Source organism: Thamnophis sirtalis, unplaced genomic scaffold, assembly GCF_051295495.1.
Source record: "Thamnophis sirtalis isolate CommonGarterSnake01/CBP01778 unplaced genomic scaffold, rThaSir2_p1.2 scaffold_10, whole genome shotgun sequence".
Classification (NCBI taxonomy): domain Eukaryota; kingdom Metazoa; phylum Chordata; class Lepidosauria; order Squamata; family Natricidae; genus Thamnophis; species Thamnophis sirtalis.
The window spans coordinates 12,918,872-12,944,577 of NW_028261390.1; the positions used below are offsets into that span (position 1 = coordinate 12,918,872).

At 42.4% G+C, this 25,706-nt stretch overlaps 1 protein-coding gene across 1 annotated transcript in view; it reads right to left on the bottom strand.

Moving 5' to 3' along the window:
* FAM13A (family with sequence similarity 13 member A) overlaps positions 1-25,706 on the bottom strand; it is a 161,113-nt gene that overhangs the window by 126,434 nt on the left and 8,973 nt on the right. Inside the window, exons 3-4 of the mRNA XM_087724101.1 lie at positions 25,307-25,487; positions 5,122-5,272 (exon numbers count right to left, since the gene is read on the bottom strand). Of these exons, the coding sequence (XP_087580227.1) occupies positions 5,122-5,272; positions 25,307-25,487 (332 nt within the window). The remainder of the gene's footprint in view (positions 1-5,121; positions 5,273-25,306; positions 25,488-25,706) is intronic.

Here is a 25,706-nt window from a genome sequence, read left to right on the forward strand (position 1 = left end):
TTTTCCTAGTTAAATTAACATCTGGAATACATTACATTACATTTGAAAGAGTTATTTGCCAGACAATGACCAATTGCCCTATGGTAAATGCTTTTACTAACAACAGGAAGGAGGGGTGGGGAGGAAAACATACTACAGAGAAAAAAATTGGCACAATGCTGTGGAATATATAACATTGCACTAAGCCAGGTACATTTGCTTTTTTTCTCTAATCCAACCAATTCAGCAAAATGTGAGCAACTGTTCTTTACTAGCCAATCTGTTTATATGTCTCTGTTATAGTTAATCCACTACCCTTACCATACAAACTTAATTATTTTTGAAATACTTTGCCAAACCTCTCTGGAGACTTAACTAGGGTCTTTCTCACGCTTCTTAACTAATATAAAAGCTCATTACAGGTTAACACACAAAAAGAACATTAGAGGCTACCATTTCGAATAACTAACATGTTTCTATTTCAAGACCGTGATTGCCTAACAGGACTATCTCAACTAAAGAAGACTCTGTGCTGTCCATTTTAAAAGGTGTTTTAGCATAAGTTCTCCTTTTATAGTTTCCTAGTCTAATATTTACTTATTAGTTAATGTCTTATGTTGGACATACACTCACGAACAGACAATCTGAAATAGCATCACCTTGTCTTCCAGATTGACTGTATTCCTGTATGTCAAACTTTTTTTTTTGTTAACAACGTGTATATTCCAGAACTAGATTACAAACATAAATATATAATACTTCAAATATCTGGAATATGTATGCAGTGTTTTATTTCCTGGCGTTCCTGTCACCTACCAAGGTTCTGCTTATTTAAGAATCAAGTAAGAATGCATAACTTTAACATGGTTGTTTTCATGCTCCTTCTTGAGTTTCACGCCTACGGTGTCATCAATCAAAAATCTTACCAAATAAGCAAGCAAATAAAGATTCATTCTCCCTGATCATTCATTCTCCTTCCACATACATTCCTCTCCTTCTCACCAGGCTTTCATTTCCCCACCAACTTAATCAGTAACGAGAACAACAAAAGCTTAAAGGGAGGCAAAAATTTTAAAAAAAAACCTGTTCAAGTGATGCCTTTCTCCCCCATGTGCGTTTGTCTCTTGGTTTACAAAACAGTCTCCAAGAGAGTTTGCTGCGTGGATGATAGCAAGAAGCAAATTGTTTCACATCATTATCGCAAATGCTAAAAAGCCCCAAACAACTCCATTTACATGGCTGCTGTTTTTCGTTTGGACATAACACCAGTCAAGGACGTATCTTATTTTCCAAGGCTGCTTCCTATCCAACTTAAAACAGTGGTCAGAATCTCAGATTTTAACTAGCACCCGTAAAGATAAAAGACACCGTTTCGTACACAACTGAACAGCATGAATGTTAAGTGCTAAGTAATGATCACAACAACTTTACTTGGAACAGCTTACATCTTGCGATGATAGGTTTAATTAACACTATCAAACAACATCTCCTCATTCCAAGGCCTTAGGAAGGAATTCGTAGACAAATACAAATACCAAATCCAGTCTAATTATCTGGCAGACTGTGCCACGAACGTTAATAAATTGCATCAATGTTTACACACACACACACACACACACACACAATATATATATATATATATGTGTGTGTGTGTGTGTGTGTGTGTGTGTGTGTGTGTGTTTTATTTGTGCTGATAAATAAATAAAGGGAGACTAGTATAGATCTATTTCAAGCTATTTAGCTCTCATCAGCTAGCCATACCCTCACTGGGATTTGAACCTGGGCTATGTTACATACTAGGCAGACATCTTAGCCATTAGGCCACAGGCTCTTATCCATTATCAGCGAAGCCAGGGAAGAAGGTATATATTTAGAGTCACAACCCCTGGTAAGTCCCAATTATGGGAGGAAGCTAACTGCTTCCATCATCTGTCAATCGGCTCGTCACAAGAGTCCATCACGACAGAAACCCAATATTTTTACTGTTGCCTTTGTTATATTTGTGTTTTTTATTTGTGCTGATAAATATATATATATTAATAATCTGGCATCACTAGTCTGTTTTAAACCTCCATTTCAGGCACATGGATAAGACAGAGCTAATAACAAATGGGATAGAAGGGAAAGGAGAAAAGCAAAATAATTTTGGAGTATAAGAGCAAACCCAGGGATGAATTGCATAGGTTTGTTTGGGCAAAATATACCATATTTTTCGGAGTATAAGATGCACCAGAGTATAAGACGCACCAAGGTTTTGAAGAGGCAAATTAAAAAAAAAAGTTTTTACACTCTGCAAACCTCCCAAAAACGGCCCATTTTTTTTTTTTTGCAAAAACGGGCCCATTTCCCCCCCCCCCTCAAAGGCATGAATAGCTTTTAGGGGGCTTGCAGAGTGCTCCTGGGGGGAGGGGCAAAAGAGCAAAAGAATGGCCTATTTTCGCAAAAATAGGCCTATTTTTTGTCAAACAAATTGCATGCATAGCCTTTTGGAGGCTTATAGAGTACTCCTGGGGGCTGGGGGGGGGCAAAATTGAGCAAAAAACAGTCCATTTTTCACTCATTTCTGCCCTCCCCAGCACCCAGGAGCTCCCTGAAAGCCTCCTAAAGGCTATGCACGTCCATTCTGGTAAAGGGAGCGGGGTTTTGCGTAGCAAAAAATGCTGTAATCAGTGTATAAGGCGCACCCAGATTTTCAGCCTCTTTTTTGAGGGAAAAAGGTGCATCTTATACTCGGAAAAATATGGTAATTGCTGATTTTTGATGGGTGACTGTGATTCGTCTGTTCCTATTAGTGTTTAAGCAGAGTGGAGAATTTAATATTATTGGGAAATCTGCCCAAATGGAAAGGTTTCAGGGAATTTGCAAATTCTGCTAGTGATCCAAATGTTGACTAATTAGACATGAACTCCTAAATGACTGGGATAGCAAAGGCAAAAATAGTTACAGTCTTTGGAGCTCTCTGAGCTTGCTTGTTTTCTTGCAGACATTTCATTACCAAACTAGATAACATCATCAGTGATAAGGGCTAGTATGAGTTATAAAATATCTGCAAGAAAACAAGCAAGCTCAGAGAGCATCAAGGATCCCTCACGACAACCCTGAGCTACAAATATTCTCTTTTATCAGTTATAATCTTCTGTTATTCTTAAATTATAGCTTTTATCAGTTATAATCTTCTGTTATCCATTCTTAAAAACTCTGGGGGTGGGGATCATTAGGAACAGAATTTAATGATCAGCTAAAGAAAAAGGGCTGAAGAACTGAGAGAGAACAGAAAAGAATTTAACAAGAAATTCGCCGGCAAAGGCAAAGAAAGAGCTATTTAGCTGTAGCCATGGCATTTTCCTACTGGCTTTCAATTTCTCATTAGACTCAAACCAAACAATTGGCATTCAACACCTTGATTTCAGCTGTAATATGGCATTCTACTACTCCTTTGAGGATAACACGCTCGTTAAGCTTCTATCCTTTGGTATTCAAATGCTTTAAAACTCATCAATTTTGGGGCTCAATGCATTTTGACACAAAAAAATTCGTCCTGGTATTCAGCGTTTGGTACTCAATGCACAAGCTAGAACTAAGCTAAGAGCAACAGTGGCGCAGTGGTTAGAATGCAGTACTGCAGGCTACAACTGCTGATTGCTGTCTGCCAGTCATTTGGCAGTTCAATTCTCATCGGCTCAAGGTTGATTCAGCCTTCCATCCTTCCCAGATGGGTAAAATGAGGACCCAGATTGTTGGGGGACAATATGTGGGCCCTGTAAACTACTTAGAGCAGTGTTTCTCAACCTTGGTGACTTTAAGTCCTGTGGACTTCAATTCCCAGAATTCCCCAGCATAGCTGGCTGGCCAATTCTGGGAATTGAAGTCCACAGGACTTAAAGTCACCAAGGTTGAGAAACACTGACTTAGAGGGATATAAAGCACTGTGAAGTGGTATATAAATCTAAGTCTGCTATTGCTATTGTCGGTGTCGGCTGCCTTGTGACTCACAACATTATTCCTTATGGGAAAAAATGTTTGGCACTCATTGTTTTTGCTACTCATCATGCTTCCCGGAACCAATTAACGAGGAGTACCGAAGTACCACTGTACTTCCTGCTCAGAATTTTTAACTCAGATCAACAAAATAATTCCTTTGCACTGTTTTTCTTCTATTTCTTTGATTGTTGCTTCCTGGAGCTGTATTCTGAGTGCCAAACAGGTTCCTGGAGGCAGATATACATACTCACATATACTCTGTTTCCCCGAAAATAAGACCTCCCCAGGATAATAAGCCCAATTGGGCTTTTGAGCGCATGCACTAAAATAAGCCCTCCTCCAAAAATAAGTCCCCCTGAAAATATTGCAACACGGCAGCAGCCATGAGGTCACCATGCTCACCACCTCCTGCATTTCAATTATAATAAGACCTCCCCGAAAATAAGGCCAAGTGCTTACTGCATTTTTCGGAGTATACGACGCACTGGAGTATAAGATGCACCAAAATTTTGAAGAGGCAATTTACCCCCCCCCCAAAAATAAAAAAATTGCACTCTGCAGACCTCCCCAAAACTGAAAATGGGCCCATTTTTGGTTTAAAAAAGGTTATGCATAGCCTTTAGGAGACTTATAGAGTGTTCCTGGGGGCTGGGAGGGCAAAAATGAGCAAAAAAATGGCCTCTTTTTAGCTCATTTTTGCCCACCCCAACCCCCAGGAGCACTCTGGAGGCCTCCTAAAGGCTCTGCACGGCCATTTTGATGAAGGGGGCAGGGTTTCAGGAGGCCAAAAATGCTGTATTCAGTGTAAAAGACGCACCCAGATTTTCAGCCTCTTTTTTGAGGAAAAAGGTGAGTCTTATACTCCGAAAAATACGTTATTTCAGAGGTCAAAAGAAAATAAGACCCCGTCTTATTTTTGGGGTAACATGGTAAGTGCACAACAAATCAACAACAAAAATGAGCGATGTACAGTTTGGGTCAATGAAAAAGTACAAAAAATTAAGAGCCACCCCCCCCCCCCCAAAAAAAGCCTGAATCTCTTTTCAGGATCAGAGTTCACACAGACCATTTTACTCTGACACTTACTAAACTGACCTTGTTTATAGTAAATCACAGTGGGGGATACGGTTCAAAATGACCATTCAGCTTGCAAACACTCACTTTCACCAATATAATTTTCGGTGACTCTTTGCATTCTCCTTGCTTCTTCTGAGGCTCCCATTCAAACAAGGAACTGTAGTTCTCCAACATGTGGACCATAATTTTGTTACAGATTTCCTGCTGCTTCATCCCTTCAAAGCCAGGTGGGACACTGCAAGACAAATAAAGCAATCAATGCATCAAGCAGGATGAAAGCATCAAGCACTGTGTGTTTTCTTTTCTAATGGGGAATGAAATGAGGGACACCTAGGCCAGTCCAAGGAAGCAGCGCAAAATAAGAGGGATGGGTCCGAACCCGATTTGTTCTTGGATTGATTTAAAAAGGAGAAAGAATTACTGTATTTTTCGGACTATAAGACGTTTTTCGGAACAGACGAATCACAGTCACCCATCAAAACCAGCAATTACCATATTTTTCCGAGTATAAGATGCACCTTTTTCCCTCAAAAGAGAGGCTGAAAATCTGGGTACGTCTTATACACTGAATACAGCATTTTTTAATCTCCTAAAACTTTGCCCCCTTCACCACAATGGCCGTGCATAGCCTTTAGGAGGCTTGTAGAGTGCTCCTGGGTACTGGGGAGGGCAGAAATGAGTGAAAAACAGGCCATTTTTTTGTTCATTTTTTTGGGGGGGGGCACCTCCCAGGAGCACTCTATAAGCCTCCTAAAGGCTATTCATGCCCCTTTTTTGGGAAAAAAACCCGGTCCCGTTTTAGCAAAAAACTGGCCATTTTTGGGAAGTCTACACAGTGCAAAAACTTTTTCTTTTAATTTGCCTCTTCAAAATCTTGGTGTGTGTTTTATACTCCGAAAAATACGGTAATAAGAGTTTCAAATGATCTTCAAATGCAGTGGAGTGTACCCTTGTGATGGATTAATTTTCCTAATCACTTTCGATTTTAGGGCATGCACTAAATATTACATCACGTACTCTAATGACTAAAAATGCAAATGAACTGCAAGCATAGTAAGCCATGGAGCACAACAAAAAGTGGGAGTCTGAGTAATAGCCGTTAGACTTATATGCTGCTTCAGAGTACAGAGTTAGCAAATTGCCCCCAACAATCTGGGTCCTGATTTTACTGATCTTGCAAGGATGGAAGGCAGAGTCAACCTTGAGCCGTTGAGAATTGAACTGCTGACAGTCGGCAGAATAAGTAATAGCAAGAGCACTTAGAGTTTTATACTGCTTCACAGTGCTTTACAGCCCTTTCTGAGCTGTATTGTTTACAGAGTCAGCATATTGCCCCCAACAATCTGGGTCCTCATTTTACCGGAAGGATGGAAGGCTGAGTCAACCTTCAGCCTAGTCAGGATTAAATTCCAGGCTGTGGGCAGAATTACCCTGCAATACAATACTGAATACTAACCCCTGCACCACCAGGGCTGCTCATATGACTATGTGCCTGCTGGGATGGTCTCCTAAAAAGTTATGGAAGATAAGTTCCAGAGGATTTTGGAGCAGAATCAAATGGATGCAAATGGGAAGTCCGTTTTGATAGCTGGAGAACATGCATACTATTTGGAGAAGGTTGAAGGTACAGTGGTGGCAAAGCGACAACACAAAGTATGATGGCCTTGCTAAATCAAAACAGCAGAAGACAATGGGTTCTGACCTAGGCTTCCCAAGAGCATGAAACAACTTCTTGTCCTGACAAAAAAAGCCTTTTGTTAATTTGCTGTGAATTCTGCTCATTCACATTCAGCAAAGTCTTTCAAGGGAGGATTTACAGTCACAGACCTTATCTGGCCGATTTGCAAAACTTGGCAAGGAGTCTTGGAGAGTCACGAAAATTCCACGTCCCTTTCACTCCTCTTTTATTTCCTCTAAGAGGGGCATTCATCGTCCACCTGTAGCTTTACTCCCAAGTCAACCCCTGTTCTTTAGCTGTTCCCTTCGTCTGGCAACTCTGCGCATGCGCACACTGGGAACAAGCTCCAGCTGTTCATCTGCTTCACTGATGTCTGACTCTGAAGGCAGCTGATAACTGGCATACGGCTCTGGTCCCCTCTCTGCCTCCGACACAGAACCCTCATCAGAGCCTTCCCCCAGACTCCAGGACTGGCCCAGGTTCCTCCCCAACCTCCTCACTGTCTGAATCTGCGGCCAGATTCAGATATGTTGGAGTCACACCGTGAAGGCTACTTCAAGAGAAGATAACAGTGTCCTTGATTGCTCATGATGATACCCAGAGATCAAAAGCTAGTAGAATCTATTGTTGCAGTAAAATTTCTCCCCCTCATTGGACAGAATGCCACCTTGACATATTGCAAGCCAATTCTAAAACATCTGTCACTTGCAAAAGTAATTACGAAAAATGGCCTTTTAAAGTCAGGCAACCAGTTCCAAGGTTCTTTGGATATCAGTCCACCTGTTCAAATATATTATAGCATGAAATAGAGCTTTTTGAATAATCCTCTTCGGGAAACTTAAGAGGCTTCGATCTCTTCAGCTTATTAGTGAACAAAACTAGTTTTCATTGAGGGCTGCATCAGGGTTGTTTTTGACCACAGGGAATTGGGTGGGTGTGGCAATGGTGGGTGTAGCAAGCTCAACATCACGTGTTGGGGGCACCTGTGGTGGGCTGGGCAGGCTTGTGGGGGGTGTTACTTTTGCTAGTGATTTGTTTTACTACCACTCTGCCAGCAAAAACGGAGCTTGGCGACCTCATTTGGCCTCTCCAGGCTCCATTTCCAGCTATGACAACCTCCTGCAGACCTCTGCCAGTGAAAAAGGCTACCGCACAAGCCCTTCCGAGTTCTGTTTTCACTGGCAGAGCACCGCAGGCTCGCCCTTTGCTTTTTCCAGGGTGGTGCCGCGGGCCAGATCTAAGCACCCATGCCAAGCACGGGTTTGACACCCATGACCTACACCCTGATGAAAACTCATACTATCAATCTCCTTAATAAGCTCTTGGTCAGTGTCATAATCACGCTGAATTTTAGTAGAAGAGATGAGTAGCAATTCAAGTGGCTAGTATTACCCGCCTTGTAAATGTCATTTAATGTTAGAAAAGAGAAAAGACTTTGTGGCAGACGTTGTGGCCCGCCAGCAGAGCTGGCAGCAGATTTGGACAGTGAGGAGGTTGGGGAGGAACTTGGCCATTCCTGGAGTCTGGGGAAGGTTGTGATGAGGGCCCTGTGTTGGAGGCAGAGATGGGTCCAGAGCCGTATGCTAGTTATCAGCTGCCTTCAGAGTCAGACATCAGTGTGGCAGACAAACAGCTGGAACCTGATCCCAGTGCGCACATGCATTGCCAGACGAAAGGAACAGCTAAAGAACAGGGGTCAACTTGGGAGTAAGGCCACAAGTGAACGATGAATGGCCGCTCCCAGAGGAAATAAAAGAGGAGCGAAAGGGGAGTGGAGTTTGCAGGAGACAATTAGTTCGCTTAATTGGTCCGTGACCCTCTGAGACTCCTTGCCAAGTTTTGCAGATATCAGCCTGTCAGCTCTCCAAGCCAGATAAGGTCTGTGACTGTAAATCCTCCCCTGAAAGACTTTGCTGGATGTGAATGAGCAGAAATCACAGCAAATTAACAAAAGGAGGTTTTGTCGGGACCAGGAGTTTGCTTCATGCTCTTGGGAAGCCTCGGTCAGAACAGCAGGGAAGGATGGTTATATAAGCATTGTTGCTCAAAAGGAAGACATGACTTCTCCATTCCAAAAAGAGCATCAGACACAGATGATAGCCCGACTTCATTGATTTACTGCCAGCAAATCCAAGACAAATCTTCCATTAAAATAAAATGATAAAATAGTATGGAGAAGAAAACATACTAATTTTTTTCCCACTTTTGCATCCCTGCAGTAGCCGTACACAATTTATTTTCAAAACCAACCATCTACACTTATTTTGGCTGAAGGCCAACCGAGGCAACTCATACGATGTCATTTCTTTTAAAAGAGGCACCGTAACGAATCAAAGCAATTCAGTGAAAGAAGGAACAGCAAAATTCGTAAAAGAATGAAAGTCAGTTTGATGCTGGTGTTTTGTTAACAATATCGCAAACAGAAAATGACAGAGTCAAAATTGATTCCTCATGGTGGGATCTATGGAGTAAGACCATTAAACTTACAATATCTACAGCATTCAAAGAAAACATATACAAGATGGTTTATAGGTGGCACTTCCCCCCAACGAGGTTAGCCAAGATGTTCCCTGGGTTATCTCCAGTGTGTTGGAAATGTGGAAGAAAGGATGGCACATTCTACCATATTTGGTGGTCCTGTACTGAGGCCACGAAATATTGGAAAAGGATTAAAAAATGGCTAAAAGAGGTTACCGGGGCAAACATGGAATGGAGACCCGAGAACCTTCTACTAAGCATTAAACCAGAAAACATAAGCAGTTCAATATGGCATTTGAGCCTACATATAATTGTGGCCGCAAGAATAACCTATGCACAATTTTGGAAATCCACTACCATACCGTCGGAAGATGCTATAATTAAAAAGATCTATGAATGTGCAGAAATGGATAGAATGACGGGTTGCTGAGGGACAAAGGAGAAACGGAACATTATCTTAGCTGGAACTTATGGTATATGTGGGCGACAAGGAGAACAGCAGGGACATAAATTGGGAAAGTTAAAAGTGAACATGGGTATTGTAATAGATCCCTGAACTTTGTAATGAGAAGATGTGGCTTAGAGACCTAACAATGAGGAAGGAAAGAAAAAAGTTGGGCTGTGAATGACTGTCACCGTGGGGGGGGGAGGGGGGTTGTATGTTTAAAATTGTATTTGTATCTGTATGTTTTACGCTTAAAAAAAATGTATAACTAATGAATGCCGATACAAAAGGCTGTATATTTACTTTATATTGTTATGTATGTTTTGTCTTTTCTTATGTTGTTGTATTTTTCTTTCTGTTTTTAAAGGTAATAATGTTTAATAAAAACTATTTTAAAAAATGACAGTCAAAATTGATTCCTCATCAGTTCAGCATTAGGGCTCATAGCATCCCTGCCACCTTAAACCACCCCATATCTGTTTGCTGGTGCTGCAATTAAATTGTCCTTCCTGCTGGTGAAAATTTGGCTGGAAAACCTCTGAGGTTGCCTGTTCTTTGTACCTTTCCCTTGGACATTTTCTAGCCTATTAAGAGAAATCTTTTCAATTCCGCTTCCTGCTATTAATGTGCATAGCGACTGCGATTCTGAATACACAAATCCAATTTAAATCAAAACGAGTTAGGCTACTGAGTAAATAGACTTTGGTTGCTTAAAGCTGCTTTAAACAAAAACTGTGTTGCAAGCTTTCGCCACCTTTTTAATCTCCCATATGATTAACCATGTGAGCGATCCTTTTTCCTTTTCTGCCTGAAAACTCTTGCACAACAGGTTGTGTCCTCTTTGGCTCGTGAAACATTTTCATCACAGGCAAGAATTTTGATTGGGCAAGGCACCCTTTGCCAACCATGCATCCAGGGGGGAAAGAGGATTTGATAAGAAAAGGGTGTCATACTTTGCCAGCCAGGCTTTAGTTAAACTGCTTCCAATTACTCATGGGAAAAAAAAAGCTAGCATGAATATTACTGATGCTGTACTTTACTGGTGCTGCCCTTATCTGTTTATTTTTAGCTCAATGCCTCATATAACTTTCCAAGAAATGATAGGCAGCAGCTTCTTAGTTTGAAGGCTCTGATTCTTGGCTATATTTTGAAGCAAGAGAGGATATGTTCTTCCGTGCTATCATATAACACTAGAAGTAAATTGCTCTGATAATCTTTGGCAGTAGTAACTTGAGCAATTTTACACTGTGCTTTAAAAATGGGTAAAGGTAAAGGTTCCCCTTGCACATATGTGCTAGTCGTTCCCGACTCTAGCGGGCGGTGCTCATATCCGTCTCAAAGACAAAAAGCCAGTGCTGTCTGAAAATGTCTCCGTGGTCATGTGGCCGGCATGACTAAATGCCAAAGGCGCATGGAATGCTGTTACCTTCCCATCAAAGGTGGTTCCCATTTTTCTACTTGCATTTTTACGTGTTTTCGAACTGCTAGGTTGGCAGAAGCTGGGAGAAGTAATGGGAGCTTGCTCCATTATGCGGCGCTAGGGATTCGAGCCGCCAAACTGCTTAATTTTCTGATCGACAAGCTCAGCGTCTTAGCCACCTACATTAAATTGGATAGGAACTCCCAATTTGGCAATTACAACCTTCATGTCAAAGTGCAACGTGGTAAGCCTGACCAATAGATATACAGGTAGTCCTTGATTTATGACCACATAGGGACTGGAGACTTTGTCATTAAATGAGACATCACAGGACTGCATCTGATATTTACAACTTTAATTTCCAGTCATTAAGTGGATCTTAATGTAAAGCTTGCAAATTCCTTCTGGCTTCCCCATTGACTTCGCTTGTTGCAAGCTGGCTGGGAAGGTTGCAAATGGTGATCATGTGACCTTGGGACATGGCAAGAGTCGAAAATCCAGCTTGTTGCTGAGTATTCAGATTGCAGTCATGTGACTACAAAGATACTGTATTGTTCATTATTGAGAGAACAATTACAAGTCACTTTTTCAGCACCATTGTAACTTCCAACAGTTGCTAAATGAATGGTCATTAGACAGAAAGTACCTATATATGTATATCTGTACAACCCTACAGATATCTGCCACAGGTATATTATTATTGAAGGTAGATAATGTGGCTTATAATGGAATGGGCCACAATTCCTTGTGGTGCAAACTTATTCTGAATCTCCTAGTCTAGTTTGATGACCGCCTTGTCAATGGTGAGTGAATCTTTGTAGTCTAAGCACAGCTGTTGAAAGAAAGCCATTTGAAGCTCCAAATTCTTGCTCTGCTTAGGTAGATTTTGATTGCTTGCCAGATGTTCAGTATGTGCCAATTTCCCTTTCATCAGAATTGGGGCAGAAAGAAGAGAGGACTGCTTTCTGGCTCATAGTAACAAACCAAATCCACTTCTTATGAAGCGTGGGTGCAAGCAGAGAGCACTAACTGGGTAATACTGGGCTCTTTTTTGTCCAAGGACATTTATTTCTGACATTTCTGGTACAGCTTATAAGCTACAAGGATCACTACTTTCCAAATCAGGTGCTCTTCAGTTTTAAGACTGCAAGAAACTGTAGACAGTTCTGCAGAAATGAAGAACAGACGTTTATGTCACTCTGGTCATTTCAAAGTAGACTGGGAAGCTGTTATGACACGTCTGTTCCCCACCCTTGGATTTAGAAATGAAAAAAAAATAGATGATAAAAAAAATGTGGTGGATCAAATTGGCTCTTCTATCTTGTTCCCCCCCCCCCCCGGTTCAAAAGTTTTATTTCTTTTAAAACAAACATTTCATCATTCCTCAATCAGTAAGACATCGAGGTACAATTTTTTGTGTGTCAAAATAGTTCTAGTTTACCACCAAATTCTTGTCTAGCCTAATGTATACCCCTCCCTCCCTCTACCCTCCCCCCCAACCCCCCTCCTCCTCCCCCCCCGACTTCCCAGAACCCGTACACGGTATGGATTTTTAACAAACACGGTCTAAAATCTATTGAGAAAAAAGAAATAAAGAAATTAATGACATTCTACATTGACCTTAGCTTCTTCTTGCTGAGCTAACTTTAAACAATTTAAATCATTTCTGATCTTAAGCATAGGCTAACTGGAATTTCTTGGTCCCGTATTTATTTTGTATATAGTCAATCCATTTTTTCCAGTCTCGTTTAAATCTCTCATTTGAGTGATCTTTAAGATATGCCGATATTTTAGCCATCTCGGCTAAGTTTGTAACTTTCAATGTCCATTCTTGAGTTGTAGGCAAGTCTTCCTTCTTCCAGTATTGCGCCACCAACAGTCTTGCTGCCGTTATTAGGTGCAGAATCAAGTTAGTCTCTACCACTGTAAAGTCAGTACATATACCTAGTAAGAATAACTGAGGATTGGCTCTTCTATCACTGAATACCGGAGAACATACTTGTAACCGTCCTGTTCTGGTGCTTTTCCATCGCCACCATGCGGTGTTGAATAATGAAGTGGGGACAGGACACCTAGAAAAGTTATTTTGGGGGCTTCATCTCTATTCTGGAAGTGAGAAAAAATAATTAAGCCCTCTGCTAAACCTCTCAGTTGTCTCCGGACAAAATCAATAGGTTGATGGGAGAGTTAGCTTTATCTTAAAGAATTTTGACTCATTTTACATTAAAACCAACCTCTTCTAGATGAGTTGCCAATGTTAACTGACTGGATTAGAATACAGGTAATCCCTGGGTTATGAGCATTTCCTTAGCAAATGTTCAAAATTACGCGATAAGCGCCCCCTAGCATTTCCGAACAAGGCCCGAAAACTACAGATTTTGTTGCCCTTACGAACAACTGCAGAGGCTCTGCAACATTAATCCTGCACATTGCCGGCTGAAATGTCAGAGGGCCGGATCTGGCCCCCCCGGAGGCTCCGTTTTGGCTTGTAACAAGCCGGGGAAGACTTGCGAAGGCTGAACGGAGGGCCGGATTCACCCCTCAGAAGCTCCATTTCAGCCGGCAACCTGCCAAGCCAGGCCTGCAGAGTCCTGAACAGAACTGCAGGAGCAGGCGGCTGATAGGCTGGAGAGGAGACTGCTTGCTAGATCTTCACAAGGTTCAGTGACCTGGCGCGGCAGATTGTGGGGGCGGAGGGGGGGGAGCAAGAGTTATTTCAGTGGGTTGGGGAAGTCTTGGGTGGTCTTAGGCAGGTGGCCTGTTCCATCAGTAGGCCTCCCATGGTCTTCCCCACTCTGAAATACCTCATGTGCACTTAACAAGCCTCACATTCTATTAACGAATGTGTGGGCGAAAGGAGGGAGTGATCCTGTTCAAGTACGAGATTCACCTCCCACAAATCTTTGGGTTACGAACGGAATGGACATTTCATTCGTAACTCGAGGACAGGGGTGGGTTCCTGCCAGTTCTAACCTCTTCTATAGAACAGGTTCCACAAATCTGCAGTGCCGTTTAGAACCGGTTCCAGCTCCCTCCCCCTCCGCACATCATCAAGATGAAGAATGAGAGTAGGAATTCTGGGAGTTGAAGTCCACAAGTCTTAAAGCTGTCAAGTTTGAACACTCACAGGGTTTTTTTTTTCTAAAGGGTTAGAGGTGCAAGGGTCTTGTAACTTGACAGCTTTAAGACTTGCGTGCTTCAAATGCCAGAGTTTCTGAGGCAACATTTTGGTTGCTAAGCAAGAGTGTTGCTAAGTGAGTTTCACCACATTTTAGAAGTTGGCCACGTCCACCCAGTCACATGGCTGGCAAGCCACTCCCATCCAGTCACATGGCCAGCAAGCCACTCCAACAAAGCATGCCACACCTACAGAAGAGGTTCTAAAAAAAACTGAAACCCACCACTGCTCGAGGACTACCTGTAGGGTAAATTTGGTGCAAATCTGTAAAACACACCTGCCAATTGCTGAGTCACCCAATCCGACAAAACCAGATTACACCACACTGGCATTTCATTAGATTAGAAGACCTTGAAGAATGTGACTACATGGAAGTGAAACATTATAATCTGTGGTGAATCATGTCCAGTCGTAGACCAGAGTGGCAGCACTTTGTAGTTAAATATTATTCAGGACTATCTCTAAAATATAATGGGGCTATGACTAAAACCATTAAGCAGGATTAAGGGATATGACAAAGCTTAAACAAGGGTGCAATTAAACTCTTGTATTTACCTCAGGGGTGCCTTTTTTGCAATTAGATGCCTGGCAATTTTGCAACAGGTAAGAATGTGGAATGAAAAAAAAAAGGAGGCAAAGTGTACAGATATAGATGGAGGACAACCAGAGGTGGTATTCAGCCGGTTCGGACCTGTTCACCGGTAGTGGAAATCCCGCCCACCCACCTCGACTTAATGCCATCCTATTTAGGCACATTTTCTTTCTGTAAAGTCCTCGACTTGCAAGCCGTCGGAAAGTCCTCCATTTACGAACGGCCACAAATCCTCGACTTACAACCAGGCGGCTGGCAACAAATGGACAGCCATGGTTGACTATGGCGCGTCTGGCTCAAAGCGGGACTTTTGCAGTTTCCCTATTGGTTGCTCTGCTTGACAGCTCCTGTATAAATAGCTGTCAAGCAGAGCGTGGGGCAGATTTACTTGTTCTTTCGTTAGCTTGCTGTTTAAAATAAAAGTTACTTGTAGGTCTCGTTTCGATGAAGTCACCAAGACACTTCCAATTTTACACAGGAGAAAACCCGAATAACCAAAGACCTACATACTAACGCCCGCGAAAACCTCAGAAAGTAAAAGTTACTTGTTCGCAGTTACCTCATGGAGTCCTCACTTCTGTTAACCAGTTCACTACCCTTTCTTTCTTTTAATTTTTAAACATTTATTGAAAAATAAAAACTTTAAAATACAAATACCTTTAAAAATAGTTTTATATAAGTTACAACCCTTTTTGAAAGTACTAACTTAACCATTTTTAATTCAAATTTAGGCACGTGCATGCATCAAGCCACACATGTGATCAAAGCGCATATGTGGAAGGCGAGCGCATGTGTGGAGCACGTACACGCTCACATTTGCGAACCGGTAGGGGAAGTAAGTGAATATCATCCCTGAGGACAACATACTTTTGCTGAGACATTTGCCTAGATTCGAGCCACAAAATAATTAGGATAATTAACTGAGGAAATATAATGATGCCTTGTTTCAGTCTTCATGCCTCTCTTTGAGAACTATATTAATGTTTTCGTATTATTATTCTTCCTGTTAACTATTTTGTCACTAATATAATATATAGAAGATAGGTCAACGATTTGCAAATATTTATTGGTTCCACCACAAAACCGCGGAGGACAAAATCGCGGTCGACGAAAGCGCGCATTTGACGAAACATCGCGCTGTGATGGAAAAATGTAAAAATAAAGCAAAAACCTTACCCTAACCCCCCCAAACCTAACCCTAAACCTAACCCTAACCCTAACCCTTAACCTAACCCTAAACCTAACCGTTAACCTAATGCTAAACCTAACGCTAACCCTTAACCTAACGGTAAACGTAACCCTAACGCTCTAAACCTAACCCTTAACCTAACCCTAACCCTAACCCTAACCCTTACCTTTATGTGAATCGGCTTGCTTTAATTTTATTTTTATTTCAATTTTTAATTTTTTTCGTCGTGCTGTGATGACGTCAAATGCGCGCTTTCGTCGATCACGCTTTTGTGGACCGCGGTTTTGACGGGTCACGTATTTATTAGTTTACATTTTTTTTTGAAGGGGGGCCTGTTTCACAGGGGATGGGAACCAATGTTTCAATAATGTATTACTCAGTATTCATAAGTGCCATGGTGGCGCAGTGGTTAGAATGGAGTATTGCAGCTAATTCTGCTGACTGCTGACTGCCAGCAGTTCGAGTCTCACCAGCTGAAGATTGATTCAGTCTTCCATCCCTCCGAGGTCGGTAAAACGAGGACCTAGATTGTGGGGAAAATATGCTGACTCTATAAACCGCTTAGAGAGGGTTGTAAAGCATTGTGAAGCAGTATATAAGTCTATGTGCTATTGCTATTCAACTAGGGGGATAATATGTGAATATATTGGGGTTTTTTTTCCATGCACCTTTTTCTTTTTATAGTACATACACAAAAGAGAACTATATTAATTCCTATTTGTTTCGCAAGTTAGCACTAGCAACATCTCTGAGCCAAGCTATCCATGAAGTTGTGCCACTGAATCAACAGGGTGAATCATAAGCAGGTACATACCTTCCACTTGGAGATTATTTTACATTTACAAAAGTGTTTGTTGGGGGTCTTTGAGTCAGTTTTTGATCCCACCAACTGCCTGGACTAGTCCTTGCAGTTTTCTTAACAAGGTTTTCTAGGAATGGAAATTACTGTGCTTTCTTTCCAGAGCTGAGAGGATGATTGGCCCAAGACCATCTAGCTGGCTTCATTCCTAAAGCGGGATTAGATCGCCCAGTTTCTAACCTGGTGCCTTCACCGTGATACCAGACTGGCTCTCTTTCAGATTATGAAGATGATTTAGTATAATTATTTCTTGTACTGTCTGCCAAACCTCACCTGTCCTCTAAAAAAACAACAGTATTGACATGGTAATTGCTAAACATTTCAGAAGACAATCTTTCAGAGGTCAGAGGTCATGCAGTTTATCTACCTTTGCCTTCTCCAGGCCACAAAAGATATGATAATGATGTCGTATCACAAGGTGTCACATTTGCATTTTTGTCCTTTCCAATTCGAATTTTTGACGGATCGATGTACGTGTGTGACAGTGGGGACTTTTAACAGGACTTATTTGAAGCTTAATGTTGGAATGTGGGAGCCAAGCATCTCGACTGACTGACTGTTCTGAATTTTGGCACGGTAATCTTGAGAGGTTTGTATTGGATGTGACATTGGTGACTGGGATGCAGCTAATGTATTTCTGTGATTCATTAATTTCATAAAGTTTTTTTTTCCCCTCTCCATATTTTGGTTTTTACCGAGACAAAAGAGACATCTATAGTCTAACAAAAGAGGTGAAGCTGGACTATTCTTCTCTCGGCAATCTTGTTCATTTGTATAAGATAGCAGTGGCACATGTGTGATAGCGTGTGTTGGCACCCATGATGCAACGCGCGCTCCCACATGCGCCCCACACTGCTCGCCTCCAAGCTGAGCTTGGTATTTCCTCTAGGGGGGCGGGGGAGGCCGTTGTCGCCCTCCCCAGGCTCCAGGAAAGCCTCCGGAGCCTGGGGAGGGTGAAAAACGGGCCCAACGGGCTGACCAGAAGTTTGGAAATGATCCGTTTCCAGCTTCTGGAGGGCCTCTGGGAAGCAAAGGGAGATCGTTTTTGCCCTCCCCAGGCTTCAAGAAAGCCTCTGGAGCCTTGGGACCGCAAAAAACGGAAGTTTGGAAACGAGCTTCAGTTGACCCATTGGGCCTGTTTTCTGCCCTCCCCAGCTCCAGAGGTTTTCCTGAAGCCTGGGGAGGGCGAAAACGGCCTCCTCTGTCCCCCTAGAAGGCCAAAAATCAACTGGCCAGAGTGCACATGCGTGCTGGAGCTGAAGCTCACGTGCCGGCAGATATGGCTCGGCATGCCACCTGTGGCACACGTGCCATAGGTTCGCCATCACAAGCAAAGGAGAAGAGCAGGCAGAGCTGAAGGGGTAGAGTAAAATGCACCATCAGTTTAGAATCCTTGCATTGCCACAAGAGACCCAACTCCAAATTGGCCTTTATTTAGTGTCAATTTAGTGTTGATCATTAATTGATCAGATTCTTGTGCTGCAACCTACAGGCATGGTCTTGATTTTTTGTGCCTAACACTTGTTCTCGCAGAGCTCTTTTGTTGCAGAGGAAACAAATATTTCACTTAGCAGCATATTTTTTTGTGTGGCTCAATTGGGCTCATAACTCAAGGGCTACCTGTATTTCTTTTCATCTAGGTATACTGGCTTTCAGTTCAGCATGAAATTTAACCTGTGAATCACCTGTTCTCCAAAAACATTCCTCCCGATACTGTATTTTATTGCTTAACCCATATTTCAGATTCTGAGACACTACCACTCTTTTCTTTTCCAATCATACTGCTTTAATGTTCAAATCTTCCCTTTAACTGCCCCATCTCAATAAAAGCAGTCATTACATCACTTAAATCAGCTCCAATAATTATCTCTAATTACTGACACGAAAATAGATCACTTCTATCACTTCCGCCTGTGCGGAAGCAGATAGGCTCACTCTTGAACTTAAAAATAAAGGGGAATCAGAATATTTTGAAGTCTGGAACAGATTTTATGATTGGTATAAGACAAGACTGGAACAAACTGTATATATTGTGATTGGACAGAAGGATAGATAATGTATTAAGTAGGCTAATTGTCAATGGTTGAGACTAGCTGTATATAATGTGAATGTATAGTCACTTCGACTTCGGGGTACTACATTGTTTTAAATGTAAAAATAATAAATATATATTGAAAATAAAAAATAGATCACTTCTAAAACCAAATACTTAGAACCTACTCCATTAAAATACCACTTCTTGTCCTGAATAATTTCATTATTTTAGTTGCCCAAATAGATTGTTTTGCTACATACACTCAAAGCAAACACTTGCTGCTTCTAAAGGAAGGTTTAAAGACTGCAATTATAGTTTTGCAAGAAGTGTAGGTCTATATAAAACCAAACAAATCAGTTACAGAATTTTCAGTTCTGGTTTGAGCTTGAAGTGGAGAGAAGACTCACTGGAAAAGACTCTGATGTTGGGAAAGATTGAAGGTAAAAGAAGAAGGGGACAACGGAGGATGAGATGTTGAGATAGTGTCATCAGCACAATGAACATGAATTTGGGCAAATTCTGGGACAGGGGTCACCAACCTGTTGGATCACTAAATTGATCATTTTAAATCCCGCAGACCACTAATATGATCTGCCTAATGACCGGGTGGGTGTGGTTAGATGTTCATGTGACTGGGTGGGCATGGCCAGCTCAATGTCATTCATGTCAAGGGGTGCCTCTACTCGCCCCTCCCCTGTCAGCCACTCCTCACCTCCCCACCTGAACTCCTTAGGACTCCAACAGGAAGCAATTGTTGGAGCTAAGCAGCCAGCATGAGAAAGAGTTGGCAAAACAGCACAGTTCAAATTGGATCTGATCGAGAAGGAGGCTCAGCAGAAACATCTCACTGAGGACTACGAGCATAGGCTTTCTAAGCAGAGGGAAGGCCAGATACCGGCACCTGGAGGCTCAGCGGGCTGAGATGATCAGCCAGTTCCAGGCTATGATGCAGTCCCACTGGAACGAGGCCCTCCGGCTCTTCGCCACCAGCGGTGCTTCCCTCCAGCTTTCGCCCAAATCCTACATCAGGAGGCTGAAGCAGACTCCAAGTCAGAATTTCTGCCCCCCTCCGACCCACACAAAGAGACAACAAAAGGGGAGACTCTCTGCAGCAACACAAATGTTCATTGCACGTATCCGGCCCAAGGGCCATAGTTTGAGGACCCCTGATTTAGTGCAATATAAAAAATGCAAATATTTTTTCTGCGGACTACCAAGATTTTCTCACGGACCACCAGTGGTCCACGGACTACCAGTTGGTGACTCCTGCTCTGAGGACAGTGGGAGGCCTGCACTATGGTCCATGGGGCTTCAAAGATTTGGACATGACTTAGCAACTAAACAACAACAGCAAATTCAACAGAATCTTCTGCAGAAATAGTTAACGGCACGAGGCTACATAAAAATGAACGACACCATGAGTACCTACATTCAGCATTAATTACTCCTGACTGAGAACTGCTCTCCAAGTTCTCCTCCAACCTTTCTGTGTAGGATCTTAAAATCCAAACTATTCAAAACAAATCTTCCGTCACGGAGTTATTTGTTCACACTTTGAATAAACAAAGTGCCAAAATGTGAAATCTTGCAATAGTCTACCTGAAAGCATTCCATTTAGAAGAACTGAGGGGGGAGGCATCCAGTTAAATCAGTGGTTCTCAACCATCCCAATGCCGCGACCATTTAATACAATTCCTCATGTTGTGGTGACCCCCCCCCCAACCATAAAATTATTTTCGTTGCTACTTCATAACTGTAATTTTGCTACTGTTATGAATCGTAATGTAAATATCTGATATGCGGGATGTATTTTCATTATTACAAATTGAACATAATTAAAGCATAGTGATTAATCTACCAATCTTGGTTTGGGAGAAGATCAGCCAGGCTGGGATTTTCCAGGATAAAACGACCACCCTGCCTTGCCTCCAGCAGCAGTTCATGGTTTACATGAGTTTCACTTTATTAATTTTACTTTTTTTACATTCTGTTCTCTCCCCCCCAGTTTTCTTTATTTCTTTCTTTCCATTCCTCCCTCCCTTTTCTTCTTTCATTCTTTCTTTCCATTCCTCCCTCCCTTTTCTTCTTTCGTTCTTTCTTTCCATTCCTCCCTCCCTTTTCTTCTTTCTTCCTTTCCATTCCCCCTCCCTTTTCATCTTTCTTTCCATTCCTCCCTCCCTTTTCTTTTCCTTCTTTCTTTCTTTCCATTCCTGCCTCCCTTTTCTTCTTTCTTTCTTTCTTTCCATTCCTCCCTCCCTTTTCTTCTTTCTTCCTTTCCATTCCCCCTCCCTTTTCATCTTTCTTTCCATTCCTCCCTCCCTTTTCTTCTTTCTTTCCATTCCTCCCTTCCTTTTCTTCTTTCTTTCCATTCCTTCCTCCTTTTCTTTCTTTCTTTCTATTCCTCCCTCCCTTTTCTTCTTTTTTTCTTCCTTCCTTCCTTCTTTCTTTCCATTCCTCCCTCCCTTTTCTTCTTTCTTTCCATTCCTCCCTCCTTTTCTTTCTTTCTTTCTTTCTTTCTGTCTTTCTTCTTTCTTTCTTTCTTTCTTTCTTTCTTTCTTTCTTTCTTTCTTTCTTTCTTTCTTCTTCCTTCCTTCCTTTCACACAGATTAAGAAGTTGCCCTTTAAATGGGATTTTAAATGGAGGCTTAAGCTACATCGAACTGTGTTTCTCTCCCGAGTGGAATTCCTTGGGACGGAAGGAATGGGTGGGTGGGGCCTGTCCTCCCCTCCAGCCTCTCCTGCCAGCCCTTCCTGGGGGCTAAAAAGTCTCCGAGCTCAGTTTAGGCTGCAGGACAGGACCAGCAGCGGGTCGGCAAAGGCAGCGTCCAGGCCCACGGCGGCTTGAATCCTGGCATGCCCCTGCCTGGGCGAGAGCCCATCCTGCCGGCTTAAGCAGGTGGCCCGACTGCCCCGCCGATCTCCTGCTCTCCAGGCGTCTTTGAGCCCCTTTGCAGGTGGCTGGGCTGAGGCAGCACTGCCGACCACGCTTGCTTCCGACATCCGTCAGAACCGAGGCTGATCCGCCACCCAGAAGAACCCGTCCCTCTCCCCCTTCCGTGTCTTGGCCTTTCCCTGGCGTGGAGACCGGACGGGGCGGCGTCTGGGTTGCGCCCGGAGCTGGGAGGAGGCTGCTTCGCCACCCGGCGCTCTTCATGTACCTGCTTCAGGACGCGCACCTGAGCATGGGTGATGCTGGTGGAGGTGGATGGTCTTAAGCGACCCCTGTGAAAGGGTTGTTTGACCCCCAAAGGGGTCATGACCCACAGGTTGAGAACCACTGAGTTAAATCCTTTCAACATTTCTCTTTGCTTTCAATTTTTTTTTTAAAAAAGAGTAAAGCTCGTGCCAGAAAATATCAAAATAAGAGCAACAATTTGCAAATGGCACAAATAAAATCCCTGAGAGATTTTTTCATTGCTGCCCACTGCTCAACCTTCTTCAGATTCCGCAGGATTGTAAACAAGGAATCACAAGGGTCAAGGAAACACACCATTACAGAACGGCAAAGAAAAGGAACAAACATATTTACTAAGAGCAGCATTAAAAAAGCTCAAAGAAAAGATTCTTGTTTTATTGTGAAAGGAGTAAACAAATTCTAACCCCACTGATTTTTTAAAAAACAAACATGTTTTATTTGCAGTTTTCTTTTCATACCATACATATTTTGTGGACAGTGTATTGACTGGGTCAAATCTTTTTTAAACAATGTTAACAATAGTAATACAAATGGGTAAGTGTAATCCTAATCTTCCAACTTCAGCAATACTATTATCTTTTTATAATCCTTTATCATTTTCCCACTGATTTATTTAAACATAAATATCATTTCTGTATGCCTTGTATTTGTTATCCCTACTGTTGTGGCCCAGCCGGAGCTGTTGGAGCTGCCACCGACTCCGACAGCGAGGGGCCCTATGAGTCGGCTCTGGAGGATTTGAGTCGGCTCTGGAGGATGTGGAGGACCCTGGACAGGTTTCCGACTCCGAGCAGGGCGCAGAGAGGCTGGTTGGCCACCAGGAGGCACCTGAGCCTTGGACCAGTGGGGAGGATCAAGGGAGAGTGAGCTGGAAGCCAGTAGTGAGTTGTTCCTGGATGCACGCCATCGAAGAGCTAATAGGCGTGAGGAACAATTGCGCAATTACAGGAGGTAATTGCACTCAGCTGGTAGTCATTAGGCTCCTCTCCAGACTATAAAAAGCTACTTGTGCACACGCCCCTCTTTGCAGAAGTCAACACAGAATCGAATGTCGGAGAACTTTCTATGAGCTTGGCAGGCTGGATTGCTGCCAAGCCTTATCTGTGTTTATTGCTGCCCAAGCTTGTCTGTGGTGGGTTGCTGCCAAGGACCTGTTTGTCTGTTAATTAAATGCCGTAATTTATCTCTGGCTCGGAGTGTGCTTTGGTGTGGAACGAGGGGGGTCAGAACACCCTACTAAATACTATTATTTAATATTTTAAGAATTACTCATTATTCCACCATAACTTCAATGTTCCAAATGTGTAGGATTACTAATAATGCCAAGTATTAACAATATTCAATCAATCCCTGGAGTTTATCTCAAAATCCCCACAATATCCAATCCTTAATGTTTTAAATTAAACAGACTATTAATGTTAATAATACAATTAAATTACCTAATCCTAAATTTTCATCTACTGATTTTTTTTGGACAAGGACAGAAAAGAGAGAGTGGAAATCAAGAAGCTTGGTTTAGTGATTAAGGTTGTAACCTAGAAACCAGGAGACTGGAGTTCCAGTTCCCCTTAACAAGGGAAGCTGGCTGGGTGACTTTGGGCTAGTCATTCTCTCTCATCCCAACCCACCTTACAGGGCTGTTGTGGAGAAAATAGGGCAAGAAAGTGTGTTTGCTGCCCTGAGTTACTTATTAAAAAAAATAAAGGCAGGATAAAAATCAAATAAATAAATAGCCGTTATTTTTTCTGACCGCATCCTGATGAATTAATAGCACAATAGATATTGCTGTTCTTTGCAACGGAACATAGGATTTCTTGTTTTTATATCCTACAAGTACATTCGTACAGTCAAAATGGATTTTGCCTGATTTATAAAATATAGTGCCAAAACAGCATGTGTTTATATAATCACAGGAGAAGAAACCAATGTATAAATCGCAGCAGTTTATTCATCAAAACAGATTCAAACCCAGTGCCTAATTTACCCTAGTATGCAATATGTCCTTATAGCACACGTTTAGCCATTTTACGTCTGATCCAAATGATAAGGAAAGGGATATGAATCCTATAAAACATAAGCCATTCACAGCTGTTTTGGGGTCAGATCCCCTTGAAATGAAATAATGTTTTATAAAACAATGAGATGTTTTAATTGTATAAAATATTTTTTAAAATCCTATTTTCCTCTCTGAGGTACTTGCTTTCAAACATTCAAACTTTGATGTAAAACATGGCTGTTAGACATACAGTGAGCTCAACCAGGCCAATATCTAGGTAGCTGTCAGTCCTTATCAGGTAGGCCAGACTAAGAAATCAAGGCCATATAAGTGGCAGGGCTGTTTTTATTGTAACAGTTATAACAGACCAGGGATGAAATTCAGCAGATTCTGACAGGTTCTGGAGAACCTGTAGCGGAAATTTTGAGTAGTTGGGAGAACCGGCAAAAACCACCTCTGGCTGGCTTCAGAGTGGGGTGGAAATGGAGATTTTGCAGTATCCTTCTCCTGCCACGCCCACCAAACCACGCCCACAGAACCGGTAGTAAAAAAAATTTGAATTTCATCACTGTAACGGATCTTTGCAAGTCTGAATGTGCTTCCATCCTCCCTCCCTTTATCTTGGTGTGGACTAGGGAAGGGCTTGTCTGAAATGTTTTCATTTCTTAAGAATTGGCAGTTGTCTGCCTTAGTAGTGGCTGTTACTCTTGAGTAGGGGTGTCAAACTTGATTTCAATGAGGGCCGCATCAGGGTTGTGTGACCTCGGGGAGGCGGAGTGGGCGTGGCCAGGGGGGGCGTGTGGCCAGCTCAATGTCACTCATGTCAGGGGCACTTGTGATGGTCCAAGCGCTCTGCCAGCGAAAACAGGCTACTGAGCTCCGTTTTCAGCTACGATGGATTCCTACAACCTCTGCCAGCGAAAAAGGAGCCCAGGAGAACCCCTCCCAACCTCCATTTTCGCTGGCAGAGGCACCGCAGGCCTGTGTTACCCCATTTCAAGGGTGGCCCTGTGAGCCAGATCTAAGCACCTTGAGTTTTACACCCCTACTCTTGAGAAAGGCCATTGCCTATGGCCTCTACACTAATATACTATTTTGTACATTGTCTAGCTGTGATTCTCTGGGGTCCCTACACCAGATCTGCCCTACAACTGGAGATTCTCTCAGTGAGGGAAAGGAAATACGAATATGGAAAGAGCTTACCAAAAACAGTTTGGTCCAAAAACAGTAGCAAGGTTGGAAACAGTCATTTTGTTCTCAGAATGATGCTCGGCAACCTGTTTCAGGAAATGGCAAAGGTACTTAAGGAGACAATAGTGAGTCTCGGGCATCTGTCTCAGAAGGTCTCTTAAACCGCTAGTCTCCAGACCACACTTCTGGCTGGCTGTAAAGAGAGAAAGAAAACATGATATACTGTACTTATTCCGTGGTCCATATCAAACAAAATGAGCAAAAATGTACTCTACTGAATTTTTTTAAAAAGAGAAAACAGATAGTAATGTGAAGGTTATCATTCATGGAAGTCCCTTAACTAAACTATGACTTCATCTTTCTGTTTTACTTCAATTGCAGTTTAGCATGAAATTTGTTCCTGCTTAGCATT